The sequence below is a fragment of the Danio aesculapii genome, chromosome 9, assembly GCF_903798145.1.
Source record: "Danio aesculapii chromosome 9, fDanAes4.1, whole genome shotgun sequence".
Taxonomy (NCBI): domain Eukaryota; kingdom Metazoa; phylum Chordata; class Actinopteri; order Cypriniformes; family Danionidae; genus Danio; species Danio aesculapii.
The window spans coordinates 50458631-50478407 of record NC_079443.1 but is presented as its reverse complement, the minus strand read 5'-3'; the positions used below and the strand labels follow the sequence as shown (position 1 = coordinate 50478407).

Here is a 19777-nt window from a genome sequence, read left to right as displayed (position 1 = left end):
CTGTAGTTCTGCCGAATGACTAAAAAATTATCAGTATTGATGGTAAAAAACTGTACATTCTAGTCAAACCATTCTTCTGCAATCTTATAGCAAAAACAGAAATAAGGGCAGTATTAATAGCTATAAATGTGGGAGAGCGTTGATATTATGTGATTGTATTGTATTGCAATATGGAACAGTTAAGTGTTGATGTTAAATCAAAAGTGATTCACAAATACTTGAAAATGAGATGATTTAATGACAATAATTCTCTATGGTTACAACTGAATTAATTACAAAATAACTGTATAAAATGATCAAATATGAAATGATAAACTATATGATTTAAATTGTACCCAGCTTAAATGTAAAATTAAAGTTATCAGAGGTAGAAGGAGAGACACAGGGGAAGGGAGAGAGAGACACAGAGAGCAGGCCCAGAAGTTAGACTCCAGAGGAGGAGAGGAGCAGAGGAGAAAAGCAGACCAGGAAAAGACAGGCCAGGCCAAGAAAAGAGGCAGAGCAGCGTTTTACCACCTATTGTGTATCTTTCTTGACCATGTGACTAAAGCCCAAATGCTGAGACATTCAAACTGACCAATCAACATGTGACCACATCATAAAACCCCCAAAGTCCACACACCAGGCCCTGATCTTATCAGTATCTGCCTTTGGAGTCAGTATGGACCTTCTTGAGTCAAAAAGACATGTTTTGTCATATAAACAAAAGCATATGATAATTTAGCCTCTTACAAAAACTTCCTTGCTCTGTTAAACATATATTTGCAAATAATTATAAAAAAAACTACACAAGGGCTAATAATTTGGATTCCAACTCTATATTTACGTCACTCGACTGCTCTTCACAGTTTGTCAACTGAATAAGCCAATTTTCAAGAGCATTTTTTTTTCTGTAAGCTCTACATATGATTAAACCGCTAGTATATTACCACAGCTCAGATGAATGTTTTGTCTAATTGTTTAGTTTTGTTGCAAGGAACCATGTAATAAGTGGGATAATATACATCCAGCGGGTGTTTTTTTGTAGAATAAACTCCTTCAGGTGGGCTTTATTGTCCAAAACCAACTGTTTGGATGTATATTATGCCTTATTATATTATTGACTGGGCGACGTGGTGGCGCAGTGGATAGCACAATCGCCTCACAGCAAGAAGGTCACTGGTTCGAGCCTCAGCTTAGCATTTCTGTGTGGAGTTTGCATGTGTTTGTGTGAGTTTCTTCCCAGAGCTCCAGTTTCCCCCACAAGTTCAAAGACATGCGCCATAGGTGAATTGGGTACGCTTAATTGGCCGTAGTGCATGTGTGTGATTGAGTGTGTATGGGTGTTTCCTAATGATAGGTTGCAGCTGGAAGGGCATCCGCTGCATAAATTGTGCTGGATAAATTGGCGGTTCATTCTGCTGTGGCGACCCCAGATTAATAAAGGGACTAATCCGAAAAGAAAATGAATAAATAAATATGATTTACTTTCTATCTTCAGTACTAGATAACTTGGTGTCTAGATAAAAATATGCATGCATTATTAATAAAGTTTTTCAGCCTCATATGGTACATTTTCTCAATGCTGACAGGCTTCAGGAGTCCTCTTTCAAACACTCAATACACATCTTGTGTTTTAACTCAGTGCATGTGAATTTCAGTCTTGTAAATCTGCCATTGTGGTTTTCTGAATAGATGTTGGTCGGCGCGGCTCATTTTTTACATAACAGGAAGCTTGGAGTGTTTATAATTGTCTGAGATTCCTGGAGAAGTCATGGATCTGGATGAGCTGCTTTATGAGCGCGTGCCATCGCTGATTGTTAAGCTAATAGCATTTTTGGCAGGAGGATAGAATGCACTAAACAGATAATTAAAATGTGGTTGAAAATCACATGTATCTGGGAATGGCTCAGCTGTTAAACACCTGAACAGTTTAACAAAACACAGAACACGTACTGGGAAATATGTGCTTCATGCTACATTTGTGAAACTGCAAAAGTGTACTTAAACATATGTTTGACTGCAGTTTTAGCTAAAATGAACTTTATGGGCCAGTATGACACCAACAACTTTTGTTTCTTTTCATGCTAATAATAGTTATAGAAAAATATTTTTACAAAAACATACCCCAAGTAACGCGTTTCAGTTTCGCAAAAACACACCTCAAGTAACGTGTTTCAGATTCGCAAAAACACGTCAAGTAACGTGTTTCAGATTCGCAAAAACACAACCCAAATAACGTGTTTCAGATTCGCAAAAACACGTCAAGTAACGCGTTTCAGATTCGCAAAAACGCACCCCAAGTAACGCGTTTCAGTTTCGCAAAAACACACCCCAAATAACGCGTTTCAGATTCGCCAAAACACACCCCAAATAACGCGTTTCAGATTCGCCAAAACACACCCCAAATAACGCGTTTCAGTTTCGCAAAAACACACCTCAAGTAACGTGTTTCAGATTCGCAAAAACATACCACAAGTGACGCATTTCAGATTCACAAAAACATACACCAGGTAACGCATTACAGAATTGCAAAAACATACCCAAGGTCACGTATTTCAAATTCGCAAAAACATACCCTATAAAACGTATTTCAGATTCATAAAAATGTACCCTCAGTAATGTATTTTACATTTGCAAAAAGTACCCAAAGTTGCGCATTACAGATTCACACAAATGTACCCCAGGTAACGCGTTTCAGCTTCACAAAAACATACCCCAAGTACTGCATTTTCGATTTTTAAAAACTTACCCACAGTAATGTATTTCAGATTTGCAAAAACATACCCCAAGTAATACATTTTAGATTCGTAATAAATTACCTTAACTAACGTATTTCAAATTCGCAAAAACATACCCTATAAAACGTATTTCATATTCGCAAAAACGTACCGTAAGTAACATATTTCAGATTCATAAAACGTGCACTGAGTAACGCATTTCAGATTTATAAAAACGTGCCCACAGTAACTTATTTCAGATTCATAAAAACATACCCTGAGTAATGTATTTTAGATTTGCAAATACTTACCCTAGGTAACGTATTTCAGATGAGCAAAAACAAAATTAAAATAAGTAAATAAATACCCTAGGTAACGTATTTCAGATTAGCAAAAACAAAATTAAAATAAGTAAATAAATACCCTAGGTAACGTATTTCAGATGAGCAAAAACAAAATTAAAATAAGTAAATAAATACCCTAGGTAACGTATTTCAGATGAGCAAAAACAAAATTAAAATAAGTAAATAAATACCCTAGGTAACGTATTTCAGATGAGCAAAAACAAAATTAAAATAAGTAAATAAATACCCTAGGTAACGTATTTCAGATTAGCAAAAACAAAATTAAAATAAGTAAATAAATACCCTAGGTAACGTATTTCAGATGAGCAAAAACAAAATTAAAATAAGTAAATAAATACCCTAGGTAACGTATTTCAGATTAGCAAAAACAAAATTAAAATAAGTAAATAAATACCCTAGGTAACGTATTTCAGATGAGCAAAAACAAAATTAAAATAAGTAAATAAATACCCTAGGTAACGTATTTCAGATGAGCAAAAACTAAATTAAAATAAGTAAATAAATACCCTAGGTAACGTATTTCAGATTAGCAAAAACAAAATTAAAATAAGTAAATAAATACCCTAGGTAACGTATTTCAGATGAGCAAAAACAAAATTAAAATAAGTAAATAAATACCCTAGGTAACGTATTTCAGATTAGCAAAAACAAAATTAAAATAAGTAAATAAATACCCTAGGTAACGTATTTCAGATTAGTAAAAACAAAATTAAAATAAGTAAATAAATACCCTAGGTAACGTATTTCAGATGAGCAAAAACTAAATTAAAATAAGTAAATAAATACCCTAGGTAACGTATTTCAGATTAGCAAAAACAAAATTAAAATAAGTAAATAAATACCCTAGGTAACGTATTTCAGATGAGCAAAAACTAAATTAAAATAAGTAAATAAATACCCTAGGTAACGTATTTCAGATTAGTAAAAACAAAATTAAAATAAGTAAATAAATACCCTAGGTAACGTATTTCAGATGAGCAAAAACTAAATTAAAATAAGTAAATAAATACCCTAGGTAACGTATTTCAGATGAGCAAAAACTAAATTAAAATAAGTAAATAAATACCCTAGGTAACGTATTTCAGATGAGCAAAAACAAAATTAAAATAAGTAAATAAATACCCTAGGTAACGTATTTCAGATGAGCAAAAACTAAATTAAAATAAGTAAATAAATACCCTAGGTAACGTATTTCAGATGAGCAAAAACAAAATTAAAATAAGTAAATAAATACCCTAGGTAACGTATTTCAGATTAGCAAAAACAAAATTAAAATAAGTAAATAAATACCCTAGGTAACGTATTTCAGATGAGCAAAAACTAAATTAAAATAAGTAAATAAATACCCTAGGTAACGTATTTCAGATTAGCAAAAACTAAATTAAAATAAGTAAATAAATACCCTAAGTAACGTAATTCAGATTTGCATGAACAAACTCTAAGTAACGAATTTCAGATTCGCAAAAATGTGTCCTGAGTAATGCATTTCAGATTTACAAATACGTGTTCTGAGTAACGCATTTCAGATTCATAAAAACGTACCCCGAGTAATGTTTTAGATTTGCAAAAACAAACCCTTAGTAACATTTCAGATTTGCAAAAAACATGTCCTGAGTAACGTATTTTAGATTTGCAAAAATGTGTCCAAAATAACAATTTTCGCAACAATGTACCCAAAGTAATGTATTTCAGATTCGCAAAAACATACCATAAGTAACATTATAGATTCCCAAAACATGCCTTTAAGTAACAATTTTCAGATTTGCAAAAACATAGCCTAAGTAATCTATTTCAGATTCGCAAAAAGAACATAGGGCACAGCAAAATCCTCTGAGCAAAATTTACTCCGTTTAGAGAGTATTTGGTCCCTTTTTAAATAAGGGCAAACAGGTTGGTAATAAGTAAAGCTGCTGTTTGTGGAATTGCTTAATGTTCCTCTGCTGAGATTTTGAGAGATTCAATGTATTATATGTCAGCTGATTTCATCTAAGGCTGTTGTAGTTTTGTGTTTCTTTCTGTGTTTTCTGTGTTCTGTGTCCTTTCATTGTCTCATTAACTTGAGTAAATTTAACTCAATTTAGAGAGGGACCAAATACTATCTAAACTGAGCAAATTTTACTCAGAGGATTTTGCTCTGACATATTTTCGTTTTCAAATTTGTTTTTCAAAATTGACTAAGAATGGGCGTTGTTTATAAATTTTTGCATTATATATTATATGTCATTTTTTTCCATTAAGACTCCAAAATACTGCCTTTTAATCAGTTTTTCTTTTTTTTTTTCCTCCAAGAGCTCCTGTCTCTCTAGAGCAATAATTCATTATGAAAACAATGTTTGTGTTTTACAGAAATTCAAATGCGCCTCATTTTAAGCACATTTCCTCTCTCTCCCTCCCGCAGACTGTGACCTGACTCGTTCTTGATCACTTCAATATGCAGCCAGCAGGCTTCGGTCTGGAAAAGTGTCTCCTAGTGGAAATGTTCCCTGGATGTGACGTGATTTAGCACTTTCTTTGGGGAGACGGAGCTGGTGAACTTTGTGCGCTCTAGGGCAAAGTCTCACATGTGGAGCTCCAGCAAAACCACAGAGACCCTGACCGATGCACACAACTATGCCTTTCTTTTTCATGCGCTTTATAATAATAACTCTATGAAAATCATTTCCTGACAGTTAATTGCTAGCAGGAACATTTCTCAGACAAAGGCTGGATTATGGGTCATTAGATGTACAGTATCGTATTAAAGAACTTTAACCACAAACTTTATGAAATGTCAAAGTGTGAAGAGATTTGATGCCTTATTTTTGTTTCAGACAATGAATTGGACATTAAATCATTGGATGTGCAATTAAAAAGAAAGCAAGGTTAATGCTAATACCTCTGAATTATTGTTATTATTACACTACCTGACAAAAGTTTTGTCGCTTATCCAAATTTTAAAAACAACTAATAATAATTTGACTTCTAGTTGATCATTTGGTATCAGAAGTGGCTTATTTGAAAGGCAAAGGCCTCTAGATCAGGGGTTGTCAACCTTCTCAGAAAATTTTTTTGAAGGCCCACGTCTGACATCTTTTCTTAAACTGATTGTCTGTAGAAAATGCTCATTTTAAGCCTTTATTTATTAGCAAAACATTTATTTTGCTTATACTATTATTAGAAGTAGATAGATAGATAGATAGATAGATAGATAGATAGATAGATAGATAGATAGATAGATAGATAGATAGATAGATAGATAGATAGATGAAGTCAGAATTATTAGTCCCCCTTTGAATTATTATTTTTTTTATATTTCCTAAATGATGTTTAACAGAGCAAGAAAATTTCCACAGTTTGTCTGATAATATTTTTTCTTCTGGAGGAAGTCTTATTTGTTTTATTTTGGCTAGAATAAAAGCAGTTTTTAATTTAAAAATATATATATATTTTAAGGGCAAAATTATTAGCTATTTTATTAAACTATTATTAAACTATTTTTTTGATAGTCTACAGAACAAACCATCATTATACAATAACTTGCCTAATTACCCTAACCTGCCTAGTTAACCTAATTAACCTAGTTAAGCCTTTAAATGACACTTTAAGCTATATTGAAATGTCTTAAAAAATATCTAGTCAAATATTATTTACTGTCATCATGACAAAGATAAAATAAATCAGTTATTAGAGATGAGTTATTACAACTATTATGTTTAGAAATGTGCTGAAAAAAAAAAAAATCTTCTCTCTGTTAAACAGAAATTGGGCGAAAATTTTTTCAGGGGGCTAATAATTCTGACTTCAACTGTGTGTGTATGTATATATATGTATATGTATATATATGTATATATATGTATATGTGTATATGTATATATATGTATGTATATATATGTATGTATATATATGTATGTATATGTATGTATATATATGTATATATATGTATGTATATATATGTATGTATATATATGTATATATATATGTATGTATATATATGTATATATATATATATATATATATATATATATATATATATATATATATATATATATATATATATATATATATATATATATATATATATTCATCTTTGCCTTTCATATAAGCCATTTCTGATACCAAATGATCAACTTGAAGTCAAGTTATTACTTGTTGTTCCTAAAACTTGGATAGGCGACAAGACTTTCGTCAGGTAGTGTATAGTGTTTTTAATGCAATCAGGTTCAGGTTTAAATAATTGATTTTAATGACTTTTTTTTTTCTGGTTACTGGATATCTGCAAAATTCTTACTTTTGGGATCGTTTTATTTTTATTTGATCACAGTGGGTCCAGCTATCCATCATTTTTATTTCATCATTTATTTTATTAAAGTTCAACAAGTATTTGTCATTTTAAATTGAGTTCATGTTGAGTTTTTTTTATTTTCTAATTGCCTTTTATTGTTTAATGTTTTTAATATGCATTTAAAATAGAGTGCATATATTATTATTAAATGCATGTTTATTATGTCATGCATTTTGTTAAACTTTCACATGTTTGCTATTATATTTTTGTTCTGGAGAAAGTTTTCTTTCAGTTTGGCTAGAGTACACAATATTATTATTATTATTATTATTATTATTATTAATATTATTATTATTATTATTATTATTATTATTATTATCCCCTCAATAAATTGTTTTGAGAAAATTAACCTATATAATCAGTATAAATACAGTAGTTAAGCCTTTAAATGTCACTTTAAGATGAATTCTAGCATCCTGCAAAATAACTAGTAAAATATTATGTACTTTCAAAATGGCAAAGACAAAATAAATTAGTTATTAGAAATTAGTTATTAAAACTAATTATTAAAAATGTCTTAATCTCTCTGGAAAATATTTACTTCAACTTTATGTAATATTAATTTAACTAGCTCAGCGTCTGGCGTAGTTACAGTAGATACTGTATTTCAGTCATGTATAATGTAACTTATTCTCTTATAACCTTGTCTTACCAGTGACTCCTGAATGTTTTGCAGATATGAATCATCTGACTATACCTGACGAATCATCATCTTCATCATCCTCATCTTTGAGAGCTTTCGCTTCCTCCTCTTCTTCACCGTCTTCATACATCTCCACTTCTGTAAGTTAATATATATACATAGTATGTTAGTTTGGTTTGTGCATTGGAAACACTGGGATTGATCTATTGCACTTTTGCACTGCAGCGTGTGTCTGTTATTTTAGATAAACGTTACACAGAAATCATGGTTCAATGCTTCTGTTTTAAAACTGATTTAGTTTTTGGTATTTTTAATTTTGGTTCGATTTAAGGCGATAAACATAAAACTTTCTTCTTTTAAAGTCTGCGTGACATCAACATGTACTATGTTTATTTTGCTATAGCACACATTGTTATTCTAAATATGAATAATAATCTGTATGAATTTAATTGGCTGTTTTGGTAATCTTCAATATATAAAGTCTTGATCGTTTGCTTTCTGGCTTTGGAGTGGTGGTCATTCTGTGTTGACGTCAACTTGATAGCAACTGTATATTATTATTCTTAACCGCACATCTTTTACCATTAACAAAGACTACAGAATACACAAGACATGTCACTTATATAGTTTTGAATGGGGAAAAGTATAACGCTCAATATAGTGAATGAAGCCCCGCCTACTAGTACAAGAGCCAATCAGCGATCGCAATTGACCAGGCATGGGCAAACTTGATCCTCAAGAGCCGGTGTCCCTGCAGAGTTTTGCTCCAACACTAATCAAACACACCTGAACACCCTAATTAGTGTCTTTAAGATCACTAGAAAGCTACAAGCAGGTGTGTTTAATTAGGGTTGGAGCAAAACTATGCAGGGACACCGGCCCTCCAGGATGGAGTTTGCCCATCCCTGCTATAGACTGACGATTCTCCAGGGGAGGGGCTTGGGTCAGATGAGAATTTTTGCAGATTTTGTGTGACTCAACAGTTTAGAAATTAAAATAAAGACACAGTTGTTGTTTAATTTTATTGTTGTTTTCTAATATGAAATTTTATTGTAAGCTTGGCAAGCAATTTTGGACAATTTGATGTTTCCCCATTCAGACAGAATGTCCGAGCATACTGCCAGAGAGGCGTTTCAAAGATGGCCGCAGAGTGAAATGACTTGCCTTGAAGCTACTGTGCTGTTAGTTTGCAGTGAGGGAATGATGCGTAAAAGAAAGCCCCACCCCCTGCTCAATAGTCCAATTCAAAATATTAAAATAAAAATATCAGCAACTTCTGGTTTCTAAAGGTAATTAGAATTAAGAAAATAGTAATGTGCAAATAATAATAATAATTTAACAACTAAAATATTATCAACAACAGCAGCTGCTGCTTACTAAGGATAAAAGAAATCTGTCTGTGCTAATGCAGTTGTACGTATATAGGGAGTCTGATAACTTTGCATATTGCTGTAATTCTAAAGGCTACAATTAACAACATAATAATAATAATAATAATAAAACAACAGAGCCCAAAAACATAAAAGCTAATAAAAACACTATATTACAATATATATAATATAAATCGACTGACTTGCCTGATGTAAATATAAAGGTTCGTGACATGTTTATGCTTGATGTTCGTACATATATGCTGGAATATGCATATACATACATATGCTGGAATAGTTGGTGGTTCATTCCACTGTGGCAAGTCCTGCTAAATAGAGGACTAAGCCAAATGAGAATGAATGGATACCAGAATTCTATGAGCATTTAAAAGAAGAGACTTTGGTTTATTTTGGAAAGTAACGAAACAAAGCTCATTGTAATTATTTGACCAGAGGAATGCTAAACATAGTAAAATAAAGCCAGTTTTAAGTATTCAGGCAAAATAATTTATAATGTTTGTAATTTTTTATAAAAATTAATACTTTTATAAAGAATAAAGACACTTTATATGGTCATTTTACATTTGATTATTCAGTTTGTATATATTCCTAGACTCCCAGAAAACCAGAAAGCACTCTTTAATTCATTTGTATCTTTGCTCTACTGTATTTATGCATGCCTGTGATTGGTTTATTATATTTTATGCAGATGCACACCCCTACAAAACCAACCCAGTCTATTTAAAATGATAAACTCTTTACAAATAGAGCTATTCATTTAATCTGGTAGAATTATTCTCAATATTGCAATAACAAACAAACTAATATTGCATTGTAAGTTTGTTTTTTTGTTATCATGCAGCCCTACTTCACTCGTATACCGGGTGCTCTTGTTTCTTTAATTTCTTTTCAAAGTCTGAGGTAAATGATCCATTTTCACTCTTATAATGGCTACTAAATTCAGTTCAAGTTTGAACTACTTTAATGTTATGCTAAACACAACAGTCCCCTTTAATTACAGGCCATGGAAATTCAGGTTTTTAGTTATTGAAACTCAAGGATTTTCCTATTTGACTAAGAGTGTGGAAACCTTCAGATAATTGATGATAATTTGATAATTTTTCACCTTGATTTCCAGCATCCGCACCCAGAACGCTGCTGTCCACGCTGCTGTCCAGATCCTCTGACAGAAGAGAGCTGTTGGTGGAGAAAGATGGAGGAGGAGAAGACATGGAGTTTCTTCTGACTGCATCAGTGTCCTTCGCTCCAGCCTGAGGATCTGACGAGTCCACGGACATCACATCTGAAACACACAGTACACAGGTGATCAAAATCAGCTCACAATCAGAGGCAAATATGAGGCAAGCTACACACGGTTTGGGTCAGAATCAAACAGTATATCTGTGACGTGCAGTGTTTTTAAAGTGTTTTCTCAAATGACTTGATTAAGTAATGTTGTTGTTATGACAAAAGCATGATCAGTGTGTGATATGATGTTCATGCAAAGGCCCACATTGATTCTGTGCCATAGAAATCTGCTGATATTTTTTAGCCCACCATTGAGTTTATGTAAATATGTGTAGATATATTGTATTCGGTTTTTATATTGATTTCAGGGATATTATTAACTAATATCAACATGTTTATTTAAATATCATATATCTACTAAAACACAGAAAATATTACTTTAAAAAAAAAAGTATTATAAATAAAATATGGGAGACTTGCTTTGTTTACCAAAGAAGTAGACCAAATTAGATTTGCATTATAAACCTGAAATAAAAGTTAAAGTTTATTTGCTATACTCTCAAAATCATAAATCTGCAGACGTGTATTCGTTCTGCAGACTTATATAAGAGCAATATCACACAAGAGCAGTGCGATGTGGCTTTACATCGGCCCTGGTGGGAGCAGTGCATTGGCTCAAGGCTGCAGGCTGAGTGCCTTTGTGTCCCACCAGTGACGATATACAGCCATATTGCACAGCTACTCATGTGATATTGTGTTTATACAACAGTACGACGGCATGATCGTATCAATAAAAAAGAAAATCAAACACACATAGAGTCTCACAAAACAGGTGATTTTGCTATCATTTTAAGATTATAAGGTAGATTGGCATGAAATGCCATCAGTCTACAGAGATTTTCCAGTATTTCTTTGTTTCAATCGTGATTTAACTATAATTAACTCTGAAAAAGCCAAAGCAAACACTAGCTGATTACTACGGTATAATTACAACACTACAAAATACAAAAGAGAGAGATCGACTTAGAATATCAAACGTTACCTGTTTTGTAATGATTTGTTCAGCTGTAGTTTTAAAACTGAAAAAAAGCTGTTTTTCTCCCCTAAGGACTTAATAGCCGCATTTCCACTATCGGGCCAGTGCGAGCCAGGGCTTTAATCGGGCCAGGCCGGGCCAATAGCCCGGGAGGTTGAGAAATGAGGCCGAAATCATGTCGCGTTTCCACTGTCGGGCTAGTTGCACGCAGCGCGTCACGCAAACACCGCCCCCAGAACGTCCCCCGAATCAAACGTAACACAACCCGCCCACTTCAGCGGGAACAAAAAACTCAAATTATAACCACAAACACAACCTGGCATCACTACGAGAGCTGGAAGATGGAGAACACCGAAGCGATTGCTTTTTTACTGTTTGTGGTCTGTTGGTGTAAGGCCAGACAGCGATCCCTGGATAAGGACATTCGAGTTCGGCGGCATTTACTTCGAACACAGATTTTGGCTGCAAGGCTAGCGCGATAGCAAAACAAATGTAAGGGAAGAAAGCATCTTGTCTCCTCTTTACCTGACAGGAAAACTCCGCCTTTGTACGTAACCCCGCCCCGAAGCCCCAGTTGGCCCTCCTTGGCCCAAGGTATTCGGCGGGCCGAAAAAGGCCGGACGCTGGCCCCAAGGAAGCCCCGCTTTGGCCCGATTACGCCCCGGAAGTGATAGTGGAAACGAGACTGGCCTTGGCTCGCCCTGGCTCGCTTGCTTTAGGCGCAATAGTGGAAACGCGGCTATTGATTCTGTCGCCATCTTGTGGCGGAACGTCATCCATCTTTGCTTTGCTTTGTATGAAAAGCTTAGGACGTCGAGGCCATAATCTCTGAAATTATGAATATTTAATATAGGCACTGTCCTTATAAATAAACTGCATAATTGCTAAACAACTACATTCTCACCTAAAAAAAGACTCAAAAGTTCATTATGTTGTCCAACAGCTGCAATATTTGTCAAACTGTAGTCTTCTACTTGCCACTCGTATGGGTGAAGTAATACACAAGGCTGAAGAGGCTGTACAAGTGCTGATATTACTGTAATATCTCACGACTATCAGCCAATCAGATTCGAGGACCAGACAGAACTTTTGTGTGAATATATATATATATATATATATATATATATATATATATATATATATATATATATATATATATATATATATATATATATATATATTTGTTTGTTTGTTTGTTTGTTTGTTTGTTTACAAAACTCTGCACAGAAATAGCAAAAGCATGTCAAAAGATTCTGTCAGATTATATATATGAATATGTCAGATTCATATAAAAAATAATATATTTTTAAATCTTACTTAATTTGACCCCAAGTTTAGAGGAATGTACACTGTAAAAAATCTAGCTGCCTTAAATATTTTTGTTGAATATAGATTTACTAGCCATCTCAACTTACAGTGAGATCAAACTGACTAAAATATTGTGTTCAACTTTGTATAACTTTTAGTTTAAACCTTGTTAACTTATAAGAAGTTAAAGCAACATAAAATATTAGTAGTTTTTTTTTTCATTATTTTGTCCTACATTTTTATAGTGTATGAGGGGTTTCTCAAGAGTACAAAAAATGTCACTGCATAAAATACTATAAGGAACAGAAATTACGTTGAAATTCCCTTCGCTAGTTCCCTAATAGAAAGGTCATGTTTCAAAAACGTTATGTGAAACATTAACTCATATTCTGCTGGAACATTTTAAATAAAAAAAGTCCTCTTGCAATTCTGAGTGTGCCTCACACAGGTGAGTGGCTCGTCAAACCACCTGTAGAAAACACACTCTTTCTTCTCTCTGGCACTTTAACTGACACCAGTTTAACTCGCGCCAGTTTTTGCACATTTGCAGCAGACACTTTCTTCCAATCACTCCACATCTCCAAAATAGCCAAAAACACTGTGCATTTATGAAGTGTGCTTCACTCAGGTGAGTGGGCTTGACAAACCCCCTGTACAAACACAACTCTTCTCTCCATATAAAAAACACTCCCTCTTCCTTACTCTATCACTTAAAGGGGACCTGTTATGCAAAACTCAGTTTAAGCACAGTTGTATGGCAACAGTGTGTGAATATAACCATGTATGTATATAGCCATTAGGCTTGGGCGGTAATATGGTATACCACAGGATCTAAAAATAGCAACGGTATCAGTTTCAATAGCATTGTACAATCATAAAAACAATGCATTTATATGGGAGACAAGTATTAAAGATAAGTTCTCGAAAAAGAACACAACCTCTGCAGTTTGGCAGATTTTGGGTTTCGACTGAACGAGAAGGGAGACGTGGTAAATGCCAACTAGAGGTCTGCATTCCCGCTGCTGTACCATGGGAGCCGCGGGACCCAACCAGATTTCCTGCGGTGCGGGAATAAATTTCCGAATAAAGCACGGAAGCGGTCTGTAACTCAGGTGTAAGTTGAACGGGAGTGGGCGGTCTAACAATATCACTCCCGTGCGTGCGTGCGCATGTATGTGTGTGAAGGAGAGAGAGTGTGATGCTGTGCGTCACTGGCTTGGTGCTATCTATGTGTGTGTGTGTGTGTGTTTATACAGACAGCTTGTTATAGGCTGTCTGGAGTCTGTATCATCTAGCTGGGGGGTTTTTGGTTTTGCTTTTCTGTTCGCAAACACATCACCCCCCCCCCCCACCCCTAAAATTTAGTCCCGCGCAGATCTCTAATACAAACAAGACAAACAGGTGACCGCGAACCTAAGGTCGCATATACGGTATTCAATTTCTGAATGGTTTAGGCACAAATATGATGTAAGGCTAAGACAGCGTCTCCAAACTGTTGGCTTACAGTTTGGAGACGCTGTCTTAGCCTTACATCATATTTTTTATTAGTATGCACTGTAATACCGTATACCGAGGTAAAATAGGGAGGAGGTTTGACGGTATCAAAATTTGGATACCGCCCAAGCCTATTAGCCATATATATATTTTTATAATCACACTGCAAAAGCACTTTCATTGACATTCTCCCATTGTACATGTCATCAGAGGGGAAAGCCCCGCCCATTAGTGATGATCTCCCTTCTCATTAGTAGGCCCACACAGAATCTGCGCGTGCAGAATTCCGCAGATTTTTAGCCCATCATTAATTCTGTTTATTCCCTTGAGTAAATGTGTGTAAATTTACATTCATTCAGTTTTTAAATTAATTTCAGTAATATTATATGACTAATATGAAAATATTCAAATGATTTACATAACAGTTCACATAACAGTCGTTAAGTAGATATAAGATATAATTTCGCATATTAAGGTTTTAGTTATGATACTCCTAAAATAATTCCGCAGAAATATGCAGATTTGTAGCAAAATTCTCCGCAGAAATAGCAAAAAACGTCTGCAGATTCCGTCCGGCCCTACTCATAAGCATAGGATGTTAGTCTTGTTTTTGAATCTGCCACTATGCTGACACACAGGCATTTATAGCTCCGCCCTCTTTTGAAAAGAGCACAATCTCATTTAAATTTAAAGCGACAGTCACCAGTTATTTTATGGTATTTTGATCTGAAACTTCACACGTACGCTCTAGGGACTTCAGAGACTTATTTTACATCTTCTAAAAGGGGCATAATAGGTCCCTATTTATTCTCTGAGCACTAACAGTTCCTTTGTATAATTAGCACTCATTGTGTGTATCGCCTCTTCTTGTTGAATTGCTGAATGCCTCCTGAATTGTAAGTCACACTGAACTAAAATATCTGCTTGATTTGAGCACTGCTGGTTTCTGGTTTTTCTGCTTCTGCTATTGTAAGAGTGCGTATGACCACTGGATTAGTAAGAAACACATTTTCTTTTACTGTTTGAGAGGTTTTTGTTCTCACCGTCTCCCTCACACGGCTCTCCTTGCAGCTCACGCATCAGGTCACGGTGCTCCGTGTCCTCCAGAGCCTGAAGGAATTTAGAAAACCAGCCAGCTTCGTTTTTCACCAGCCTTTTGAGGAGCAGACGAGCACCATTTATATTGCCTTTCTGGTCTGTGGCTGTCATAATCTGAAAGAGTAATCATGAACAGATAGTTTGAGCCTTTGAGTGACGTATGGAAAGACACAGACAGTTAATATGGTGATATGCTGAATACTTTGAACTGTAGTGCAATATAAAATAAAATAAGCAAGTAATATAAACATAGTTATTGTATACTTTAAATTATATGCAATAATAATAGAAAAAAGTTATCTGAATCATTTTGAAAATTATATTTATTATTATTAGTAGTAATAGTAGTAGTATCATTAATAAAATAATTAAACAAATTTCATAGTAGTAGTATATTCAATATAAAATAGAAGACAATTAGTTTATTTCACATTAATTATATTACTACTGTAGAAGTAGCAGTGGGTATTACATGTAATATACATTATTATTAATAATAATGCTAGTAGTAATTGCATTTTCATTCAAAATAAATAAATTAATGGTGATAATAAGCCACATCAGTAGCTCATGTCCACATATCACAACACATCTGTGGCTGGTTTATAGCGCCATCTACTGATGTTTATTGCTCTTTACGTCTATCTATGGTTTGATTTCACCAAGTAGGACCTGTTCCTGGATATATCCTAGAACAACATTCCAGTCAGAATTAAGGGATACATTTACTGTTTATGTTTAGGCTTACGGTTCGGGTTATCCACTTACAACTACTATTCTCCTCTGATTTTGAGAAAAAATTACAGTTATGGTTGAGTTTAGGGGTAGGGATTAGTATAGATTATATTTTTGGACAAAAATTACGTTCCAAGATAAACCGATGTCCAGGATCACATCGTACTTGGCAAAATCACACCCGTCTGTATGTCAAGTAATTTTTTTAGTCAATTGCCCTTAACCTATATATAGTCTAAAAACTCATACACACGCGCACACACACACAATATATATTTTATGCACTATACACACACACACACACACACACAAAATATATATATTATACACACACAGACACACACACATATATATATATATATATATATATATATATATATATATATATATACTTTTTTTTTTATACACACACACAAAATATATATATTATACACACACAGACACACACACACACAAAATATATATATTATACACTATACATGCACACAGACACACACACACACACACACACAAAATATATATATATTATACACACACACACACAAAATATATATTTTATACACTATACACACACACACACACACACACACACAAAATATAAATATATTATACACACACACACACACACACACAAATATATATTTTATACACTATACACACACACACACACACAAAATATATATATATTATACACACACACACACACAAAATATATATTTTATACACTATACACACACACACACACACACTCACAAAATATATATATATTATACACACACACACACACACACACACACACACACACAATATATATTTTATACACTATACACACACACACACACACACAGTTGGTATGGAAGGTATTCAGACCTGCTTAAATTTTTCACTCTGTTATATTGCAGCCATTTTCTAAAATCATTTTTTTCCTCAATGTACACACAGCATCCCATATTGACTGAAAAACACACAATTGTTGGCACAGTGGCCTCCGTAATCCTTAAATGGAGGACGTTTTGTATGACCAAAAGCCTTCCTAGAGCTGGCCGTCCGGCCAAACTGAGCTATCGGGGTTGAGAGAATTAAAGAAGAACCTAAAAATCACTGTGACTGAGCTCTAGAGATGCAGTCGTGAGAAAGGAGACAGTTGTAGAAAGTCCTCTACCAGTTGGGGCTTTGTAGCAGAGTGGCCCGACACATGAAAGCCTGCATTGAGTTTGCTAAAAACACCCTCTAAAATGGTGAGAAATACGGTGAGACCAATAAAGAATTGAGGCCAAAAAGATCTAAGCAGTATGTGTGGAGAAAACCAGGCACTGCTCATCACCTGTCCAATACAGTTCCTACAGTGATGCATGGTGGTGGCAGCAATTTGCTTTAGGTGTGTTTTCAGCTGCAGGGACAGGACGAGTGGTTGCAATTGACGAAGCGATGAATGTGGCCAAGTACAGGGATATCCTGGATGAAAACCTCCAGAGTGCTCAGGACCTCAGACTAGGAGTAAGGTTTACCTTCCAACAAGACAATGACGCTAGGCACACAACTAAAATAATGGAGTGGCTTCACAACAAGTCTGTGACTGTTTCAGAATGGCCCAGTCAGAGCCCAGAGCAAATCTAATCGAGCATCTCTGTAGAGACCTAAAAATGGCTGTTTATTAACGAATACCATCCTACCTGACAGAAATGGAGAGGATCTGCAAGAAGAAATGACTCCCATTTCACTATCACTCATGAATATTTCATTCATGCCCCCATGACAAAGTATTAGACGCAAATAAGGAGTAAGGACTGGTGAGGGTGTTATGGAATTTAATAACGCACGTAAAATGGAAAGAAAAACTTTCGCATTTCGCGGTGTGTGTGTGTGTGCGTGCGTGTGCTTGCGGTCCATCACTGACAGCTGCGTGTGTGGTACTTGTCGCAAATGATGCTATATATATGATATATATATATATATGCTATATATATATGCTATATATATATATTTACATATATATATATATATATATATATATATATATATGTATATATATGTAAACACTCAACTGCTTAAGAGTGTAAACAGAGTATTGAGGGTATACACAGCATTGATATTCTCCTGGTCAACTTGTTTTAAGGAAAAACCCAGTTATTCTGACTTGTTTCTGAAAACAAAACCTATCTATTACTTGTCTAGAAAATGCTGTTTATTTAGGATTTTAATAGATATTTGGCCCAGCAAAAGTCAAAAAATCGAAGTAAGAAATCCACCCAAAAAAGCTGTTTTTTGTATTCAGTGTAGGCTATTGCTTTTGTGGTCCAGGGTCACAAATGATATCATGTAAGCCCCGATCTAAGAGTGTAAACACTAATCTGCTTTGTGTAAGGAGTGTAAACACAGCACTGACATTCTCCTGGTCCTCTTGTGTTAGCAGCCCCAGAGTCACACACTGCACACACACGTCCCGGGTCTTCATGTTGACCAGGCTGAGCTGGAGCAGGTCTATAAGCCGCACACAGCTGTCGTGTTCGGCTTCTTCACCGGGCTCCGGCGGCCTGTTGCGCACATACCGCGCCGCGTGACCGCATCCGACGCTCTCCAGCGCGTTCACCAGAGTCCTCGACCACCCCTGCTGGAGCTCTGCGCGCATAATCTCATCGATAAGCAAAGAAGCGGCATTAATATTCCCTTCCGAGGCCACTTTGGCTTTTATTCGCTCCTTTCTGTCCGGTTCGAGGAAGTCCAGCAGATCCAGCAGAGGCTCGACCTGAATAAGCCGCTTGAGTCTGTCTCTGAAACAGTCCAGAATGTGTCGAGTCTCGGTGTCTTGATCGCTGCTCATTTTTAAATCCATTTAGATGAGAAATAGATCTGTTAAGAAGATCACCGATCCCCCTGCTTTACTACTAACTTCAGTCAGAGATCAGTTTCCATTCACTGGACTTATAGCTTGCTTTCGGTTTCGTTTCTCGTTACGGTTTCTGAACGTGATCTGTCAGAGATATGCTTTTAGCATTGCTTGGTCTATATTATATAAGAGATAGAGATAACCTATTTGCAACTGAAATATGGTGTATTTAAATGAAGATTTTTTTTTTTTTTGCATGACCACACAATTTTTTCCCGTAGTCTTAAATATCAAATAAACTATAGATGGCGACAGAATCACGTCAAACATGTTACTTTCCAAGAATGTAATATATTCATTCATCATTTTCCTAAGTCCCTATGTTAATCTGGGGTCGCCACAGCGGAATGAACCGCCACCTTATCCAGCATATGTTTTACACAGCGGATGCCCTTCCAGCTGGAACTCATCACTGGGAAACACCCATACACTATCATTCACACACAATTTAGACAATTTAGCCTTTATAATCCACCTATAGCGCGTGCCTTTGGACTGTGGGGGAAACCGGAGCACCCAGAGGAAACTGCCAACATGGGGAGAACATGCAAATGCCAACTGAACCAGTGACCT

General features: G+C 35.0%; 1 protein-coding gene and 1 long non-coding RNA gene across 2 annotated transcripts in view; one reads left to right on the top strand and one right to left on the bottom strand.

Annotated features, from left to right (window-relative positions):
* The window catches only part of LOC130235362 (uncharacterized), a 16657-nt gene extending 10753 nt beyond the window's left edge, over positions 1 to 5904 (top strand). The window contains exon 3 of the long non-coding RNA XR_008838387.1: positions 5463 to 5904. This is a non-coding gene — a long non-coding RNA (uncharacterized LOC130235362). The remainder of the gene's footprint in view (positions 1 to 5462) is intronic.
* The window catches only part of ifih1 (interferon induced with helicase C domain 1), a 71335-nt gene extending 52058 nt beyond the window's left edge, over positions 1 to 19277 (bottom strand). Inside the window, 4 exon segments of the mRNA XM_056465936.1 lie at positions 8083 to 8166; positions 10525 to 10701; positions 15528 to 15696; positions 18704 to 19277. Of these exon segments, the coding sequence (XP_056321911.1) occupies positions 8083 to 8166; positions 10525 to 10701; positions 15528 to 15696; positions 18704 to 19150 (877 nt within the window). The 5' untranslated portion in view covers positions 19151 to 19277.
* Positions 19278 to 19777: the final 500 nt, after the last annotated feature.